The sequence below is a fragment of the Fusarium phalaenopsidis genome, assembly GCF_050370095.1.
Source record: "Fusarium phalaenopsidis strain FUZ10S chromosome Unknown contig_32302, whole genome shotgun sequence".
NCBI classification, from domain to species: domain Eukaryota; kingdom Fungi; phylum Ascomycota; class Sordariomycetes; order Hypocreales; family Nectriaceae; genus Fusarium; species Fusarium phalaenopsidis.
In genome coordinates, this window is record NW_028145405.1 from 2213178 (window position 1) to 2230829 (window position 17652).

A 17652-nucleotide genomic window follows, 5' to 3' on the forward strand; every position below is an offset into this window, starting at 1 on the left:
TTCTCCTCCAACTGAAGGGTTTACCACCATTTCACCCCCTGGTCTCACTTATTGGACACGCTTCAACACCTTCACCTATCCCGTTCCCTAGAGATTCGGGTACTCAGACATCTACATCGTCAAGATGGCACCCTTCCGGGTAAAATCTCTCCCGTTTGCTCTCGCCCTGATATTCGGCATCCTCACTTGCATCCTCGCCGCACCAACAGTCGCCTCAAAACCATCTCCCTCGGCAAATGTCGACCTCATCTGCCACACCGACAACCCCCAGGACTGTTACCCACGAGTATTCCAACCCACAGATGAATTCCAGATCGTCCACGATGATCAGGAACTCCCCCATGGACTCCATGTCCGTTTGAACATGGCGACTGGCAAAAAGGAAGCCAAGATCAATGTACCTGATGAGAGCGACCCGGCACTGGAAGGTCTACCTGTTGACCAGGCCGTCCTTGTCGTTGACCCAGAGCAACCAGAGACCCCCCAGATCCCCAAGGGCGCCCCAGCGTATGATGCTGTCGGGAAGATTAAGGAGCCAGAGAGTGACTACGAGGGCAAGCCTTTCTTTGAAGCCATGAAGCTGTTGAGGAGCGGTGTCACCGACGGCGGCAAGGAATTTGATGATGCCCTCGCAGGAATGGAGGAGCTTTCTCACGACATCTACTACGGCCTTAAAGTCACTGAGGAGCCGGCCGTTCTAAAGTCGCTGTTTTGCATCATGGTTGACCGTGATGTTCCATTTACAACGGGCGTCACTCCTCGAGACCAACAAGCAGCTGCCATCCTCGGGAGCGCACTGCAAAACAACGCCGCCGCATTGAAGGAGGTTACTAAGGAATGGCCACGCCTCATGGAAACGGCCTGCCCCAAGACCAACAAGCCTTTGAGGGAAGGCTTTTATTCGACCTTTATCCCCAATGACGTCCCGTCCCCAACCAACAACAAGATCCTAGCGTCCAAGGTCAAGGCCAGAGTCGGAGCCATCAACGGCCTCCTCAAGAGCGACCTGATCCGGGAAGATTTTCTCGCCAACGATGGCATGCGGAGGCTCCTCGAGCTCCTCACCGTGGACATCAAGGAGTGGGCACCAGTGCACCGCAAGGTCGGCCAGCTGGTCCTCGACACGTTCCTCGACGAGGACATGGGCGCCAAGCTGGGCCAGTGGCCTCGTACGGCCCGGGCCACCGACGCCGAGTGCCGGGTGCGCGAGACGCAGACCGAGGAGGGGTGCTGGGATTACCATGTGGCGAGGATTATGAAGGCGAACAAGCGGGATAGTAGCCATTGGAGTCGGGATTTGAATGACCGGCTTGCTGCGTTGCGAAAGAGTGGAAAGATTCCCCCTCGAGTTGAACTATAGAGCGTTGTCTGAGTAAACATGATCAAATGAATTAAAAAAAAATACGCGTGTTCAAAGATTTGTAATTTTGTTTCCTCGTGATTTTTGTAAGAAAGTCATGATACCCATTTTTGGTGTTGAGGCGGCCAATTGATTGCCCAGTGCGTAAAGAATTTCACGATTTGAATTCTTCACTTTACACTCACAACACCATTCTTAACAAGGCCATCTTTCATCCCACATGTGGTTACTACTGTCTCATAAACAACCTCAAGAGACAAAATGCAAGACTCGCTACCCTTTCAGGTCAAGCGCCATCTCAAAGGCCGCTGCCTCATCGCCAGCAGATCATTTGTTCCAGGCGACACGATCCTCACCTTCACGCCCACCATCCTCATCCCCTCACTCTCCCACGCAGGTACTGTCTGCAGTCACTGCTTTAAGCCCGGCGAGCCCCGTAGCTGCTCGCGCTGCCACGCTGTCGCCTACTGCAATGCCTCGTGCCAGTCAGCGGCCTGGAAGGCCATCCACTCCAAGGAGTGCAAGGTACTACAAAAGGTTGCTGCACAGGGCCGGCCAGGTCTTCCGACACCTGTGAGAGCTGTTGTTCAGGCGCTGGTCAAGGCAGAGGTTGGCGCTGCGCTTGAGGATCTGGAGGGAAATGACTTGTGCTGGAGGGGGAGTGACAAGTGGGCGGACATGGAGATGATGTCTATGGGCGCAAGTGCGTTTGCTGGCCTGGGGACTACTCAAGAGGCTGTCAAAAAGGCCTTGAGTCTTCTATGCAAGGTATGAAATGCAGAACTCTGAGATTGTGGGTGTATAGGCTAACAGAATGAGGCAGATTCAAACCAATGCGTTTCATAGATACGATGCGGATCTTGGTCAAGTCGGCATCTTTCTAGAACCAAGGCTTGCCATGGCAAACCACTCGTGCATTCCAAATGCCACAGTGCAGTTTGTCGGCAGGAGAGCCATCCTCAGGGCAGAGAGGCCGATCAAGGCCGACGAGGAGATTGAGATATCTTATACAGGTCTGTTCCCATCTTGCTAGCATCTAAAGAGTCGATTAACAGGTTCTAAGACTATAACTACCCCCTATCCAAACGAAAGGAAGCGCTCTCTCCCTACTTTTTCACCTGCGGATGTCCTCGCTGCAGGCAAGACCTGATCAACTATCAAGTGTGCGCCCAATCTCCTGTCGTCGACATGAACCGTCAGGGTCTCGTCTCGGATCTCTCAAAATTGCGCGAACACCCAGCAGGCGTAGACTGGGACAAAGCGGCGCTAGGGAGACAATACAGCGAGAAGCTAGTCGACCTCATCGATTCAAAGGAAACGTCTGGTTCGCTAGAGGAGCGCCGTGCAGTTTTACAATCCTGGTATCAGAAATGCCAAGGGCTGATTTCTGAAAGCATGTGGGCGGTATCACCTCTGCCGCAACTCTTGACCGAGATATCGATTCTCTACGCAGAGGAGGGCAACTTTGTGTACGCCTTGGCAACAGCATGCCATATCGCTACGGCTTGCGACCCATATCGACATGTGGCGCCGTTTCACCCGGTCCGTATAAAGGGTCTCTTCCTCGTCGCAAAGCTTCTCGCCAACACGGCAGCTGAAACAGCCTCCCTGGGCAACTCACCGGCTGTTGCAGCAAGGGGAGGCCTTAACCAGCGAGCACTGCAGACCCTACAGGACATTGACCAGGTATCTTTGTGCCAGATGCTTCTCATCATGGTCCTCAAGTCGATCCCAGCAGAGTACATCCAAGAGTGGGAGCTCTCCATCTCGGCAAAGCAGATGCTGGACGAGATCAAGCAGCTGCCAGGCAGAGGCCAAGAGCAGTCCTTGATCAGCCTGTGGGAAGAGGATCCAGAACACGACCAGGCGCAGGCGTTCTTCAAGTATGCCGTGTTGAAGCAAGTTGATGCTCTATCAGACCTTGGGTTGGAAATGCTCAAGATGGACTTTTGTCGATGAGCTTGAATAGAATAGAAGAGAAGATCAGGGCCCTAATAGCACTTTCTGAAGGCCTCCTATTCATTGCTCGTTTAAAACAATTGAATGTGATGTCGCGTTAGTCGTAGAAACGCGTAAAGTAGGTCGCGAACTATCACAACATAGACCCCACGTGATTGGCCGATCTTGCATCCGCTTATCTTATCGTACCTTCCCTCTTCTAAAAATCGAGTCGCAAAAAGTACGTACCCTGGTTCGCATGGAAATCTCAGCTACACTGCACTCCAAGCTTCGTAGCTTTCCTCCCTCTAACAACATCTTCTTCGCGATTACAATCCAAGCGGCGCGCACTTTTTGCGCTCGCCTAAATCCAGCATGGGTAAGAAAACAAGGAGAAAGTCCAACCGGCCCATCAACAAAACCCTTACCGCCGCCCTAGGAGCCGAACCCGACCTTGAGCCCAGTCAACAGGCATCCTCCGCCGAGTCTCACGATGCGACCCAGCAGCTGGAGAAGCCCAATGACGCTGGAGCTGTAGCACCGGTTGTCGAGAAGGACACTCCGACCCAGAGCGACGGGAGCCTCAAGCGCGCGACGCCCCATGATGCCGACGACGAGGATGGAGGGTGGCAGGTTGTTTCGCGAGCAAACAAGAAGCTCAAGAAGATCCCCAAGCCTGGCAAGAACTATCCCACGATCGCGTTCTCGCCTAACGCCCGACTCCAGTCCAAGATCAACATCTCGCAGCTGCGAGACCTGGTAACATACATCTTCGCTGACGGTCCTGGCCCCCAGTGGATCGGCATCACCCATCGTCCTGCCTTTCGCAAGATTGTTGCCATTATGATACCCGGCCTTGAGGAGGCCATGTTCAAGGATACGGTGGACTTTGCGACGTACAACGACGTCGCAAGAGGAGAGGTTTCCATTGGCACATCACCCGACGACTATTATCCTAGGGTACTAAAGAAGGAGCATTTACCAGAGGTGCTGCAGCCATTTGCAGACATGTTTACACATCTGTGGCCCGTCAAGACGCCAGGTGACGACAAGCATGGGAAAATGCACTCACCAATGGCAGCTTTTCTGACAACACCAATGCCCAAGGACAAGGTCAACAAGAAGGGTGTCAAGCCAGCATCAGAACCTCAGGGCTGGAAAAACCAGAGGACCCGCATCACGGAGTTCCTCTGCACTGCTGATGAGCTGAGTGATAACGGCTATCTAGTTCATCCGGCTTTGCTACCAGAGGGCGTCGCCAGGAATGAGTTTGTTGCCCCCGAAGGTTGGGTGGCGACCAAGGTGGACAAGCTCGAGGATGGGGAAGTCCCTGAGGACGAGGTCCAGCAGGGCAGCATCACGGCGGGCCGAGAAGTCTTGGCTCTCGACTGCGAGATGTGCATGACTGGCGAGAACGAGTTCTCCCTGACGCGCATCAGCATAGTCAACTGGACCGGCGACGTGGTGCTTGATGAGCTGGTCAAGCCCGACAAGCCCATTATTGACTACGTTACCCAGTTCTCTGGTATCACAGAAGAGATGCTCGCACCTGTAACAACTACCCTACGCGATATTCAGGAGAAACTCCTGGAGATTCTACACCCTCGTACAATCTTGATCGGCCATTCCTTGGAGTCTGACACCAAGGCTCTCCAGATTTCTCACCCTTTCATCGTCGACACCTCCATCATCTTCCCTCACCCTCGTGGACCTCCCCTCAAGTCCTCCCTCAAGTGGCTTGCGCAAAAATACCTGTCCAAGGAGATTCAAAAGGGCGGCGCCAACGGCCACGACAGCATCGAGGACGCCAAGACCTGTCTCGATCTGGTCAAGCAAAAGTGCGAAAAGGGCAAGGCCTGGGGCACATCGGACGCCCAAGGCGAAAACCTCTTCCGCAGGCTGGCGCGAGCAGGCACCGCATACAAGGCTCAGGGGGGAGAAGCCGGCGGGTTAGAGGTTGGCAAGACGAGCGCTGCTGTAGACTGGGGCGACCCGTCCAAGAGCGCCGGAGGCGGTGCGACACATCAACTCGGCTGCAGGAACGACGAGGATGTGACCAACAACATCATCCGCGCCGTCAAGGGAGACGAAGACGGGCTCGAGATCCGCGGTGGAGGCGTCGACTTTGTATGGGCCAGGATGCGTGAGCTCGAGGCCCTCCAAGGCTGGTGGAACCGTAACCGCATCGACAACCCCAGCAGCGATGGCGGTCCGCCACAAGATGGAAGCGACGATGCCTCATCGTCCTCGTCCAAGTCCCAGTTGGAGCAAGCCCTCGGCCGCCTCACGGAGCGTCTCGGGCGCATCTACAAGGCCCTCCCCCCTTGTACCGCCTTCATGCTGTACAGCGGCTCGGGTGACCCGCGAGAGATGTCCCGCCTGCAGAAGATACAGTCGCAGTGGCGCAAGGAGTACAACACGCCCGGCAAGAAGTGGGACGAGCTGAGCGTCAAGTGGACCGACACGGAGGAGCAGGCCCTCAAGGCGGCAGCTCGCAAGGCCCGGGCCGGCATCGGCTTTGTGAGCGTCAAGTGAATGAATGATTGATTGATTTCAATGTCTGGACATGTATTCTAAATGGACGGTCTATTATGTAGAGGCTACATACATGTAATGAAACAAAGGGGCCTGGGATAGATAGGAAAGGGGGTATATGTGGTGGCGGTCCAAGAGAGCCACTTCCCTTGTCTTGTCTTGTCTTGTCTTGACATACATATATTTCATATTTGTCTTGGTACAAAAAGCCCCCCAATAGAGACGAATGAAAAAAGGATGAAAGCAGCTCTACCATGACAGATTACAAGGCATATCATTACTACTTCTCATGAGAATTCAACCAAACGTGAGCCGCTTATTTTCCCTCCCATCTCTGCTCGCTCTCGAAGAGGGGAGATATGAACAAACTCTCGCAGGAACGAGAAAACACCACAGCAACAACATCAATATATATATGCCACACCCCTCGCCAATTTCTCTTTCCGGTATCTGTACCGTCCTGCCAAACAAAAGCATCCATGTGCGTGCTACAACCTTCCTTTACCCCTTCCGCCTCGCCCTCCATTTGTGCGTTTGTTTCCCATCCACCCCGTTATCCCTAATGGCCCAGGTTTTTTTGTTACGCCAACGCTAGTATGGACATTCTCAAAAATGACATTTCCCAAATGAGACAAAGGAAAAGGAAAAGACTAATAAAAAAAATAGACAAGTGATGGAATCAATCGACATATGTTGAACCGATAAAACGCCTGCTTGTTCGCTATACTTTCATGGCCCGGGTCCCTCCCGAGATTCTGTGCCGTCGTCTCCAAGCGAGACGACCGAGTTGGCGCGTGTGTGCGCGAGTCCAAGGTGCTTGTGCTTGTGCACCTTGTTCTATAACATGGATGGATTACATTGTAGTTGACCTCCTCCGAATCATAAAGAAATATTAAGGTGTAGTCCCGTAACGGGAGTCTTGTGAGGTCTTGTGGTAGTGTGTGTAACGAGGGTCGTGTTTAAGTAAAAGGGCCGTGGCCATGTAAGAAGGAGCATCAGGTCCGAGGTCTTCGTGGTGCTTCATCAACCAGCTCTGCCGAGCTGCCCAGGAGATCAACATCGCGGTGTAACGGGTCAACTCGGCTGACACCGTGCTGTGATACCACTCCAAAGCTGGCTGGTCGCTCATCGCGCCCTCCGTGGAGATCAATCTGAGAGAATTCGCCCGGGAACTCTATCGACGAGTTTGACGAGAGTCGCTTCTGAGAGTTGGTGCGCTCGAACGGTAGTCTTGACGATGCAGAGAGCGTTGCCCGGTGATGACTCGAAATACGGCTTACTGCGTCGAGGTCCCGCAACTGAGAATCAAAAGACAGTGTCGAGCCAGGCATGTCAATGTTGAGAGACGGTGCCCGGCTGTGGTCACTTCCTCCAAAGTGACCAGATGCTCTCTTGGAACTCTTTCGAGGAATCTCCGGGGCGTCCTGTTCAGCAGCCTCACGAAGTGCAATGTGCTGTGGTTTCTTAGACAGCACCTTGCTGGGCTCCCTTGGGAATCCGTTGCCGTCGCTGCTGATGCTGAAAGTCCGTCGAGGTCGTTCCAAGACGGGGCTCTCTGGCTCCGAATCTTGAGGATCACCGTTGTCATCCAGCAGGTCACCCTCCTGATGTCTGCCAGGGGAGCGTCTTGGCTGGGGCTCGTCGTCATCATCCGAGTCAATAGGTCCGTTCCGCAGCACCCCCATGGCCACAGGGATGCCCTCGGGTGGTGATTCACCACCGTTCCGGGCCATCATCGCCGGCGGCATTCGTGAACTTCTCACAACCTCGAAGCCCTTGCCCTTCTCCTTCGTCTTGCCGCCAAACAGGCCCCGGAACCATCCTGAGGCAGTGGCCACGGGTCCCGTTGGATCAGCGGGTCCGGTTCCGAGCTTCCGGCCCGGGCCATCCGAGTTCAGGGCCGGTCCGCGGACACCGTAGTAAAAGTCCACCTCACGGGTCGCGTAATCCGGACGGTTCGGCGGGAAGCTGAGCTGAGAATATCCGGCAGCAGGAGGCACAGCTGGAGTTGCACCCCGAGAGATCTCCGCAGCCATATCTGCGGGATCGCCCAGAGTGCCACCTGGGCCAGGTGGCTTGGTTTCTGCTGTTAGGGAATCGTTCGGCTTATCCGAGTGGATTGACTCGTTCATAGTCTGGCGACGACGAGGGGGCCGATAATAGGGGTCGGCTGCGTCCATTGACTGTGAGGGATGATGGCGGGCCACGCCGGGCGAAGGCAAAAAGGAAAATGTGCTGGTCTCTCCAGGCGTGTTTGGCATGTACGAGCTGCCACTGTCAACGTTTTGCGGCATAGCAGAGTAGACGTCGATGCTATCGAGTGCCGAGCTGCTCCGATGTCGAGGGATACCCATCATTCCACCCAGGCTTGCACCAGATTCGCTTCGAAGTCTTCCGCTCGGCATCACGTATCCCGACTTTCCACCATCGTCGGCGTCCAACATGGCCGCTGTCGACAATTGGCTTGCTCTTGAGGGACCAGTATTACGGTGTGTGACCCGTCGGGACAGTTGTCGCATACCAAAGATCTTGGAGAGTCCACCACGGGTCAGCCCTCGCACATCGTCTCCGCCAGCGCCGAGCATGCGAGCCACAACCTCGATAATAGTTTGCAGAGCGTTGAGGAAGAAGCCAAAGATCAGGGCCACACCGTGGATAGCCAGGATAACATAACCAATCCATCCCTTCTCTCCCTCGGCCACACCCAGCGTGGGCACAAATGCCACCATGAGTAAGATGGAGAAAAGTCGGAGTGTGCAGAAGAAAGTGTGGTACGCGTTCATTGATGTCGCACGCTGGAACGGGCGGAAGGCGTGGATCGAGAGGACATGGATGACTTCGCAAATGGCGAGAATAACCACCTGCGCAATACCGCTAGGCTGTACCGCACCCACAGCAATGCCCCGCAGGAAAGTCATGAAGACGGGGATAAGAGCAAATGCGGCGGCCTCATCAGAATATGTGTTGTAGAGCGGGCCATAGAGGAGGACGGTCGGTAGGTCATCGTACAGAACAGACTTTGGCCGTGTCTTGATAACAAGCCAAAAGAGATAAGATGCAAATATGATGAGAAGAACGAGAGTGACGACAGCCAAAGCGATGGTGTAGACCGGGGACCCGCTCGCAATGACAAGCTGGAAGCACGACAGGGCGACAATAGGGAACAGGAAGTAGTTGAAGACGATGCGGACGACGTTGCCGACGGAAAAGGGGACATTCTTTGACCGGAGATCTTCTTCGGGGGTGTTGTTGATCTTTCGATATAGCCACTGGACGAGAAAGCCGGCCTGGATCAGAACCGTCACGCTTCCGATGCAGACAAAGAGCCAGACCATCATGCCAGCCCAGGCGTCTTTACCCTCCGACATGCCGACCAATTGCCCGAGCCTCTGCAGTCCGTAGGTCCCGTTAGTGACGTAGATGCCGTCAACGACACTCTGCCATGGCGGTGCATCTGCAACGAAGCTCTGGTTGAACATGAGGGTCGACCACGCCATCTGGCTGACAATGGGCTGGTAGAAGCCGGGGTAATCGAGGGTGAGGCCACCGGTCAGAGCAACGAACTGGATATACTGAAGACAATCGCCAAAACCCGGCGTAACCAGTCGAAGCAAGTCGGCATCGCGGCCATAATTAGAGGTCCAGTGAAAGACGTCAGATGAGCCCCATGGGCTGAAGATTGCCGCAAAGCAGATTGCGAATCCCGTGAAGAGCAAAATAACTAGAGGCAAAAACTTGAGAAGCCAAGAAAGACCACCCAGGTCTGGAGTTAGCGTAACGGTGGCGCATCCAATGTGAGTGGCCTTCCGGTCACCATCAATAACGAGCAATGTCGAGGCGAGAGAGGCAAACGCATAGGAGGCACTCATATCGTGGGAAAGGTTCACCGAGGGGAGCTTGCGGCGGGCATCGCTGTAGTTACCAGTGATCAGCCAATAGCCCATATCAAGTCCCCAGGTCAATTATTGACCTGGACGAGCTGAATTAACGGACGGATAACCTACCTGTACTGGACCTCCCCGAAAACGGGAGGGAGCGGACAAGAGCCATTGACCAAGCCCTTGTCACAAAAATCCGCATTGTCGTAGAATGGTCGATACGAGAGGAATTCCACCTTGCGGATCAACGTGGTAGCTGTTTCAAAACCCTGTTCCGGAAGCTGAACAATCTTGCCGTTCGTCTTGTTAGGATCTTTCCAGTAGGGATCATCAGCTGGAGGGAGTTCTCCTGTGGTTCGTGCTCCCGTGACATTCCCCCAAACGGTGAGCTGGAGATTATGGCTATCGTTCTTGAGGTCGAAAAAAGCCTCCGCGTACAAAGGAACCCACTGCATCAAGGCTGGGTCGTGGAAGCGGTAAGAGTCATCGAGGCAGTTGCTAACGGAAACCCTGACGGCGTGGGCGGAGGATATGTGAAGAGAAAAGAGGATTGCGATTATTAGGTTGGTGGTAAACCGTGATATCGTGCCAAGTCGAGGGGGCCATGCCCTTTGTCGAAGATAGATCCGTGACATGATCGAGGGAGAAGAGGGCTGATGTGAAGGAGTCGTAGAGCTAGGAGAGCCCATGGTAGCGAGTGTGGTGGGCGCAAAGCCAGAAAGTGGACGCTTCGATAATGGTGCTACATGTCGCTTCCGGGGCAGGTCCTGGCTGAGGCCGCGATCGTGGGCGCGAGGGCGGGAATCCTGCGAGCAGTCGGGTAGGCGTTGAAGTGCCAGACCAGACGGCATAGCTCTTTCGAGGTTTGTCCCAGGTGCGGTGCTGAGATTAGTAGAGAGGATTGGGCTGCCAGAGGTGAGAAGAGGAAGCCCAGGCAAGGGGCGTGAAGCTGGAACACGAGCAAGCGGGATCGGGGGATCGGGGTGGCTCAGACGACGGTCATCTTGGTGTCGAGAAGGGAACCTGACCCGGCGGTAGTTTGAGACCGAGGAGATCGCGCGGGGGAGATGGATATGATTGCAGCGAAGCGAACGACGTAATCTCTCGACGTGGGAACGGTGAGGTCTGGATGGCGTGGGAAGATGTTTCGTAGTAGAGCAGTAGGTGATGGAGTTGGGTGTCGAATGGACTGAACGGCCGACAATACGGGAAGCGAGCGAGTGAGAGAAGAGAGTGTGAGGGAGAAAAAAAAGCGTCCAACAAGAGATAGGTAGGAAGCGACCGAGTTGGACCAACCGCAGCAGAGTGCGTGTGCTGTGCTTCGCTGCGCTGTGCTGTGCGGGCGTGTGCGTTGCGTTGCGTGCGTTGTGTGTCAGTTCTGCGAGTGTGCCTTGATCCGCAGACCGTGATGGGGATTGAAAGGATCCATGGATTTTTGGGGGGCGAGAGACGACGAGGGATGGGGGGGTGTGTGAGGTGGTTGACGATGGGTGGATGTACCCAGTACTTTTGGCCGTGTCAGAGGAATTCCCAGTGTCAGCACGGGGGAAATGGGGCTCCAGAGCGGTGGGTGGGATGGAGCTGGATGCAGCCGGGGACCTAGGTTGCTTCACGAAACCCGCCCGCACTCCATGCTGAGCTGAGGTACGGGAGCTGCTAGGACACGCTATAATTAAGCCGCAGGCGGCCCTGTGAGACCTGTGGGCGTTCAGGTTCCCCCCCGGACTGGACGGCAGTGGATGGAACCCAGTAACAGTAAGCGTACCTTAGGTAGGGGGTTCCATCTCGTACTGCGAACGGCCATGATGGACGATCCCCCTGTGATGTGATCTGCGGATTATGTGAGCTCGAAGCCTCGGTCGTTCATTACGAGTTTCCAAGGTCCTGCGTCTATAATTCCCGATGACATTTTATCCCCCGTTTGCATGAAATTCCAGGGACGAGAATTTTTGTGGAAGAAAAAAAGGGACTGGATCTTTGAGCTATCGGTACCTCCCCGTCCTACCTAGTTTGGGGCGTTGTGGCTGGGTTTGACGCTAAAGATTGGATGTCCTATCTTTATCTCAGGTCACCCTGATTCAAACAAATCCAACAGCTGCATTCCCTCCTTGATCCTGCTTCCTGAGAACAGAACAGATGCTGTGTATCTAATTTGAATAAATAAAGGGTCCCCTCCCGTAATTGCCTACATGCACAAAATCCTCCCCCGAGCATCCCGCATACGATGAAACTCTCAGCACTTTTTTTTTTTCGTCTGTCAGATGTAAGAGTTGCCCTGAGCCTCCCCGTCCAGCTTTTTAGCGCCAAAGGAAGTACCGGGTACATCGTTCTGCATCTCTCGTAAAAGGATGGGATCCTGGAACGTTTCCCACAGCACACAAGTCCGAGCGCTAGACCGCGACGGGCCTGTACGTCATGGCGTGCGGCTTGGATTTGTGCTGGCGCGAGCGAAGCTCCGAAAACTGTCGTCCGTCTCTTGCTCAAACGGGAAACGGCCGGTCTGTAACTGAGGAAGAAAGACGTAATGGCAACGTTTTCGTTGATGTACTTGAAGATGACTTTCAATCAATCGTCTGTCAATCGTTCTTCTTTGATCTACCTACTCGAGCATGTCAAACTCTTCTCAACTCGAAATTTCTTTTTCTTCCAAATCATAACCCCAAACATGCAGGGAGCCGATAGTCTCCACGGATCCGTTCCCCATCGTCAGCATCAGCCACAGCCACAACAAACGCGTGGGCTTCTTTCTTAGCTGCTGCTTCCAAGCCCTTTTCGCTTCCTGCTTCAGCTGTTCCGTTAGGTCTGGTCCTCGCCCATCACGCAACAACGTTGTATTTCCTTGGTGCATGGCATACGGAATGGCCCATACGGTTTGCAAAAAAGGTCACCGTAACGTGCTTTTGCTGACTGTCAATCGCCTCTTACAACCATCCATCACCCATCCTCACCTCACCTCACTCTGGCCGTCTCGACATTTATCGGCGTCAAACCACGTGTTTGCGCTGACAGATCTACTACGTAGTAGTCACGATGCAGTGCTAAAACTGGAACAGCAGAACATGAACCTCCCCGTCATGCCGCGGTCGAGTAATTCGCCAAGTCCCTCTCTCCGCCTCTGTCGCCTCATGCCATCCCGTCAACCGACGGAGCATCCATCATTCATCCCCTCTGTCGGGGCGCCGGCCACTCACCAGCAGCTCCAGCTCGTGGTCCATAAAATTCCACGAGCAGCAGCGCAGCAGCAAGCGCAGATACGAGGCGGGCAAGCTGGGCTGGGTGCCCGTAGGTGGTGCCCTACTGTGCTGGTCTCTCGGGTCCAAGTCCTTGGCGGGTCCCCCTCCATCCATGGATTCGCCCGTGCCCCCATTCGCTCGCTCGCTGAATCATCGACGAGGGTGGCCTGGTAAGCTTGGGTCGAAAATAAGAGGGAAAGGAATAAAAACAGCACCAGACGCTCTATTTTGAGAAACAGCTCCAGTCGGCCGCCGTTCCGGCCATCTCTTTCTTCTTTTCTCTGTCTGTCTATGACTCTTGTTTGTTTACTATCGTACATACAGTACGAGGTTTCTCTTCAGCTGCCATTGCCGGTTGCCCCCCTTTTTTTTCTGTTCGGTAAAAAAGTAACGAGACGGCAGTCCCGTCGGATATCCATCTCGACTTGTCCGATGGAGTCGAACCATGCCATACCGTTGGTTCGATCAAGGATCCATTCATCCATCCATTCGGCCAAGACTAATGCTGCATGTCGTATCTTATCAACTCGCCGCCCTCCTTGCTTGCTTGCTTGCCTGCTTGCTCAGTCAAGCCATTCGTATATGCCCCGTGCTTCGTCTGATTCACTCATGGCTTTAAAACATGGGGAAATAAATCCGCAGAACAAGAACTTCCATCATATTCTCTTCTCCCTTCACGTCACGTCATCATCATAGAGTCTTGAGAGATCCATCCCACGGCACCCTCTGCCCTGGGACTGTCTCACTCTCACACACACATTGCTGAAGCTTTCACTCACTCGCCCACCACTTTGGCACACTGAAGATGGCACATCCATCCATCCTTTGCCCTTCTTTGTTCAAGAGTGATTATTAGGGTCCCGCCGGCCGCGTGGCCGGCGTACAGAGACCCAAACTTTGTCTCTCCCGTGTGCTACACGTGCTCGTCCACCAAGACATATCCCAGCTCAGGTCGCACCTTGACAGCTTCAGAGGGGACATGTAATTTCTCTCAAACTTTGACATCTAATCCCATCTCCAGCTGCCTCCACTCTTATCTCCTTGGCGTGAGTTGTCTTCTCAAGCCCAGCCTCCAGTTACATTACATACACTATCCCTGCCCTTGTCTTGTTATTCCCCGTCGCCATCCATCACATCACCCCACCACCTCCAATCGAAACCTGCCCGATTCTTGTACCCAGCCAAGTCCCAGCTACCTTACAGACCAACCCTCTCTCGGCTCCCGGCAGTCACACTAGCTAGATCGGGCTTGTCTTAGATTCAATCATTCTCGCCGTCAACTTAGTCCCATTCACTAGCGACCTTGTTAGTCCTCTAAAGTCTGTTCAGTCCAGTGCTACCCTACCTAGTTGCCTTGTCCTCCAGCCAATCTCCCATCCTCTCTAAGTTGCCATGGATGCTTCATCAATTCATTAATTACAACCGTCTTTAAGATATGTAGCCGCAGTCATTAACTCCCTTTGGGTCCATTCGGGAGAGATACCGTTACGCCTTTACCCGAGACAACAGCCTATGCTCTTGATTTCCCCTTCGCTCCAGTTCGCAGTGTGTATTCCACCTCAACCGAGGGCCTCTCTCTCACCCACGACCCCACCACCTCTCGTACAAGCTTGTCCACTTCCTCCACCTCGTCCATGCTCTTGAACTGCATGCCTGACTCTCTACCTCGTTTCTCTCCATGTCCTGAGGCCATATGCTTCAAGGTCATCCGGTTCACGTCGCTCATTCCGACGTTGAGTTTCAATACAAGACCCGTTGTGACGTAGTCCTGAGGTATTGTCTCAAAAGAAAGTCGCTTTGAGCCGAGGCGTTTCAGCCTTCCCCCCTGCGTGCAAGAGCGCTGTCGTTTCATGAGAAAACGTCGGGGATCTTGCTCCTCCTCGCCTTGTGAGGATGCAGTACGTGAAAGAACTCGTCGACGTTTTGCCGCCCTTGTTGAGCCCTCGGCCTCATTGCTTTCTGGTGCTACGCCCAGATCCTCACGTCTCCCACTCAGGGGTTGTCTACCCAGCCTTGTCTCGGGCGGTGGAGGTGTCCTCATCAGTAATGTCTGTAGAGTGTGTGCCCACAGGGCATTTCCCTGAGGCTGGTGCTCGTCCGATTCTCTTGCAATCTCTGGAAAGACACTTAAACTTTGAGTCCCCTGGCCCGCGCTCTCGCCTTGCGCATTGATCTGAGAGGAAACAAATCCATGGCCGAAAGGTTGCTAGCCTTCCTGATCCTCTGCATGAGCATGGCTGCCGTGCAACACGTCCTTAGAGTGTGCATCTGCGTCATCGTGACCAAGGGTCAAGGTATTTCTTCGACCCGTCAACTGGCTCCCGTGCCGTCCATGTTGTACTTGACGCCTGCTCAGCGAGCCAATCTGGCCGTTGTCTAAGACTGACCGACGCCTTCCGTGATCCGCGAACCTGTCAGTCGACAGTCTGGCAGCGTTCCGAGGCGACCTTTGGCCTCTGGCCAAGCCTTGATTGATTGGGCTCCCAGATGGACTACCACGGTACAGGTGATTGGCACGCGCAGGATCTGACGATGGGGGTGTCCGAAGGGCAGAAGGCTCTTCTGAACGCAACGTCGGATTTGGTGCTGGCAGTGGTCTCGTGAGTGGTCTGAATGGGATGTTGACCAGAGGTGAAGGAACTGCATGACGTGGAGATGTGGCCTGGCCTGCCATGTTGCGTAGCGGTGTAGCGTTTTGCTCGGCGGCAGGGAGCTCGATCACAGACTCATCATCTTCTTCCTCCTCTTCGTCTTCCTCCTCCTCTCGGGGTGTATTCAGATCTGATTCTGTCAACTCCATGAGTGGGGGGCGGCGAATCTCAAGGCGACCCGTGGCTGTGTTGGGATCCGACACATGTTCCTCTTGCATTTTTTCCAGCGTAGCTGTTTCATCTGTTGCAATCTCTATTGGTTCATGACGTTTGGGTCGGAAATATCGACCAATGTCTTCAGAAAAGCGGATGGGGGGTGACTCCTGGCGACGAGAGGAAGCTGCATGTCTTCGTGCAAGTTGTACCGGGATCAACCCTTCTGTACCACCTAGGTCGCTTGAGTTGCTGTCGTTCCGGGAGAGGTTGACCACAGCCTTGGTTCTCATCGTTGCTGAAACTGTTCGTGGTTCTTCGGTATCAGCAACCTCGTTCCGATAGGCAGGGTGGGCAGTACTGAGTGACCGAGAACCGCGAGCCGCAACAGGTGAAGCAACATTACCACCTTGAGAGTTGTTGGAACTAAAGCCAAGAACCCTTTCGAGCTTATCGTTAAGAGCCTCAACAGGGTCTAGGCCGTTCATCGTAATGCTTCCTTGGGTGTTGCCTTGGCAGTTGACACCAGTTGGCTTCTCTGCTGACCCCCGTGGGGTCACTGGCGTCTGGGGTAGCGAGGCTTCTCTCTGCATCTGCCTTGTGATGCGCACATTGCGTTGCTCCTCTCGCCCAGAAGCCATTCCTGTGGTCACAGAATCTTTCCCTCCGTAAACTTTGTCACAAAGGGCCTGGAAACAATTGAGGATCGCTGGCTCGTCCTTGAAAAGCACCTCGTCCTTGAGTGGTGATACATTGGGGTCGTAGGAACTTGGTTGGCACCTGATGCTCAGTTGCATGAAAGGGTTTGGGAGAGACCGTAAATCCTTAGTTGAGGCCAAAGTCCGCGAGATGCTCGCCTTGAAAATGGCAACAATCTTCCTCCCTGTCCCAGTTGAGGAGGAAATGGGCCGTGAATCCACCGAGATGAAAGCCCCCTTGCCCTTGACTATCTTAGCATCGCTCCCGCGGCTTGGGAGAAACGCAGTGAGAACAATCTCTTGTGACAGGTGGATCGCTGGTCCATCGGTACCTGTGCCTGATGAGACCTCATCGAGTTGAGTGACGAGTGCATGGCCAAAGACTTGTGTAATAGCCTCTCGCGTGTTCATCAAGGAACAGGGCGAATACAACCACGGTTGGCAAGGATCGCCAGGAACTTTGAAAGATAGTTTCAGATGTGGCAGCGCTAATGCGTAGCCTTCCAGGTGTTTCTTGATGTTGGTTAGTGTTTTGCGACTCCCTTTCAAGGCAGTCTGCTTCCGCACGGGGATGTTTTCGAATAGCTTCCAGGCTTGGACTGTTGTTCCCACCGGGCTGGATATGGGTTCCTGCTTTTCAACTCCACCCTGTCCGAACTTTAGGAACAGAAGTGATCCAACGGGATCTTGAGCAGTTCGAGTTGAAACTTTGATAGTTGCCAGAGAGTTGGCACTAGCAAGCGCCTCACCGCGGAACCCTAGGGTAGTGCCACCCTTGAATTCTAGCTCGTCGAAGCTTCGGAGTTTGCTTGTGTGAGCTCGGCGGCCCAGGTACTCGTAATCCTCGAGACGTATTCCTCGGCCATTGTCTCGGACCTGAATCTTGTCGACGGTGTTGGATGTGATGGTGATTTCGAGAGATGTGGCACCTGCGTCAATGCTGTTGTCCACGAGCTCCTTGACCAGGGAAAGAGGGTCTGCGATCGCAGACGAGGAGCCTAAAAGGCTAGCTGTAGATGGGGGCAGTGCTGATATTGACATGATGATGTGAAGATGGCTTGGAGATTGTGAACAACGATATGAGATCTCTCGAGTGGCTATGGTAAATTGAAACACAGCATCTGGTTGCCCGAGAGACTACATGGATCATGTGGATAACATGCTGGTGGAGTGCTTAATATGGAGGAAAGCAATATGAGCAGGGGA

General features: G+C 54.0%; 5 protein-coding genes across 5 annotated transcripts; 3 read left to right on the top strand and 2 right to left on the bottom strand.

The window, feature by feature from the left end:
- Positions 1–124: 124 nt before the first annotated feature.
- LRP88_08050 (uncharacterized protein) lies at positions 125–1360 on the top strand (the record flags this gene model as incomplete). The annotated part of the gene is made up of 1 exon (XM_083244561.1): positions 125–1360. One exon carries the CDS (start codon positions 125–127, stop codon positions 1358–1360), a length of 1236 nt encoding a protein of 411 aa, XP_083099055.1.
- Positions 1361–1621: 261 nt separating this feature from the next.
- LRP88_08051 (SET and MYND domain-containing protein) lies at positions 1622–3319 on the top strand (the record flags this gene model as incomplete). The annotated part of the gene is made up of 3 exons (XM_083244562.1): positions 1622–2128; positions 2184–2373; positions 2424–3319. 3 exons carry the CDS (start codon positions 1622–1624, stop codon positions 3317–3319), a joined length of 1593 nt encoding a protein of 530 aa, XP_083099056.1.
- A 354-nt stretch (positions 3320–3673) lies between these two features.
- Positions 3674–5833, top strand: LRP88_08052 (RNA exonuclease; the record flags this gene model as incomplete). Its single annotated transcript, XM_083244563.1, has 1 exon — positions 3674–5833. The coding sequence occupies one exon, from the start codon at positions 3674–3676 to the stop codon at positions 5831–5833; it is 2160 nt and encodes a 719-aa protein (XP_083099057.1).
- A 995-nt stretch (positions 5834–6828) lies between these two features.
- LRP88_08053 (uncharacterized protein) lies at positions 6829–10562 on the bottom strand (the record flags this gene model as incomplete). Its single annotated transcript, XM_083244564.1, has 2 exons — positions 6829–9745; positions 9838–10562. 2 exons carry the CDS (start codon positions 10560–10562, stop codon positions 6829–6831), a joined length of 3642 nt encoding a protein of 1213 aa, XP_083099058.1.
- Positions 10563–15150: 4588 nt separating this feature from the next.
- On the bottom strand, positions 15151–17487 carry LRP88_08054 (uncharacterized protein; the record flags this gene model as incomplete). The annotated part of the gene is made up of 1 exon (XM_083244565.1): positions 15151–17487. One exon carries the CDS (start codon positions 17485–17487, stop codon positions 15151–15153), a length of 2337 nt encoding a protein of 778 aa, XP_083099059.1.
- Positions 17488–17652: the final 165 nt, after the last annotated feature.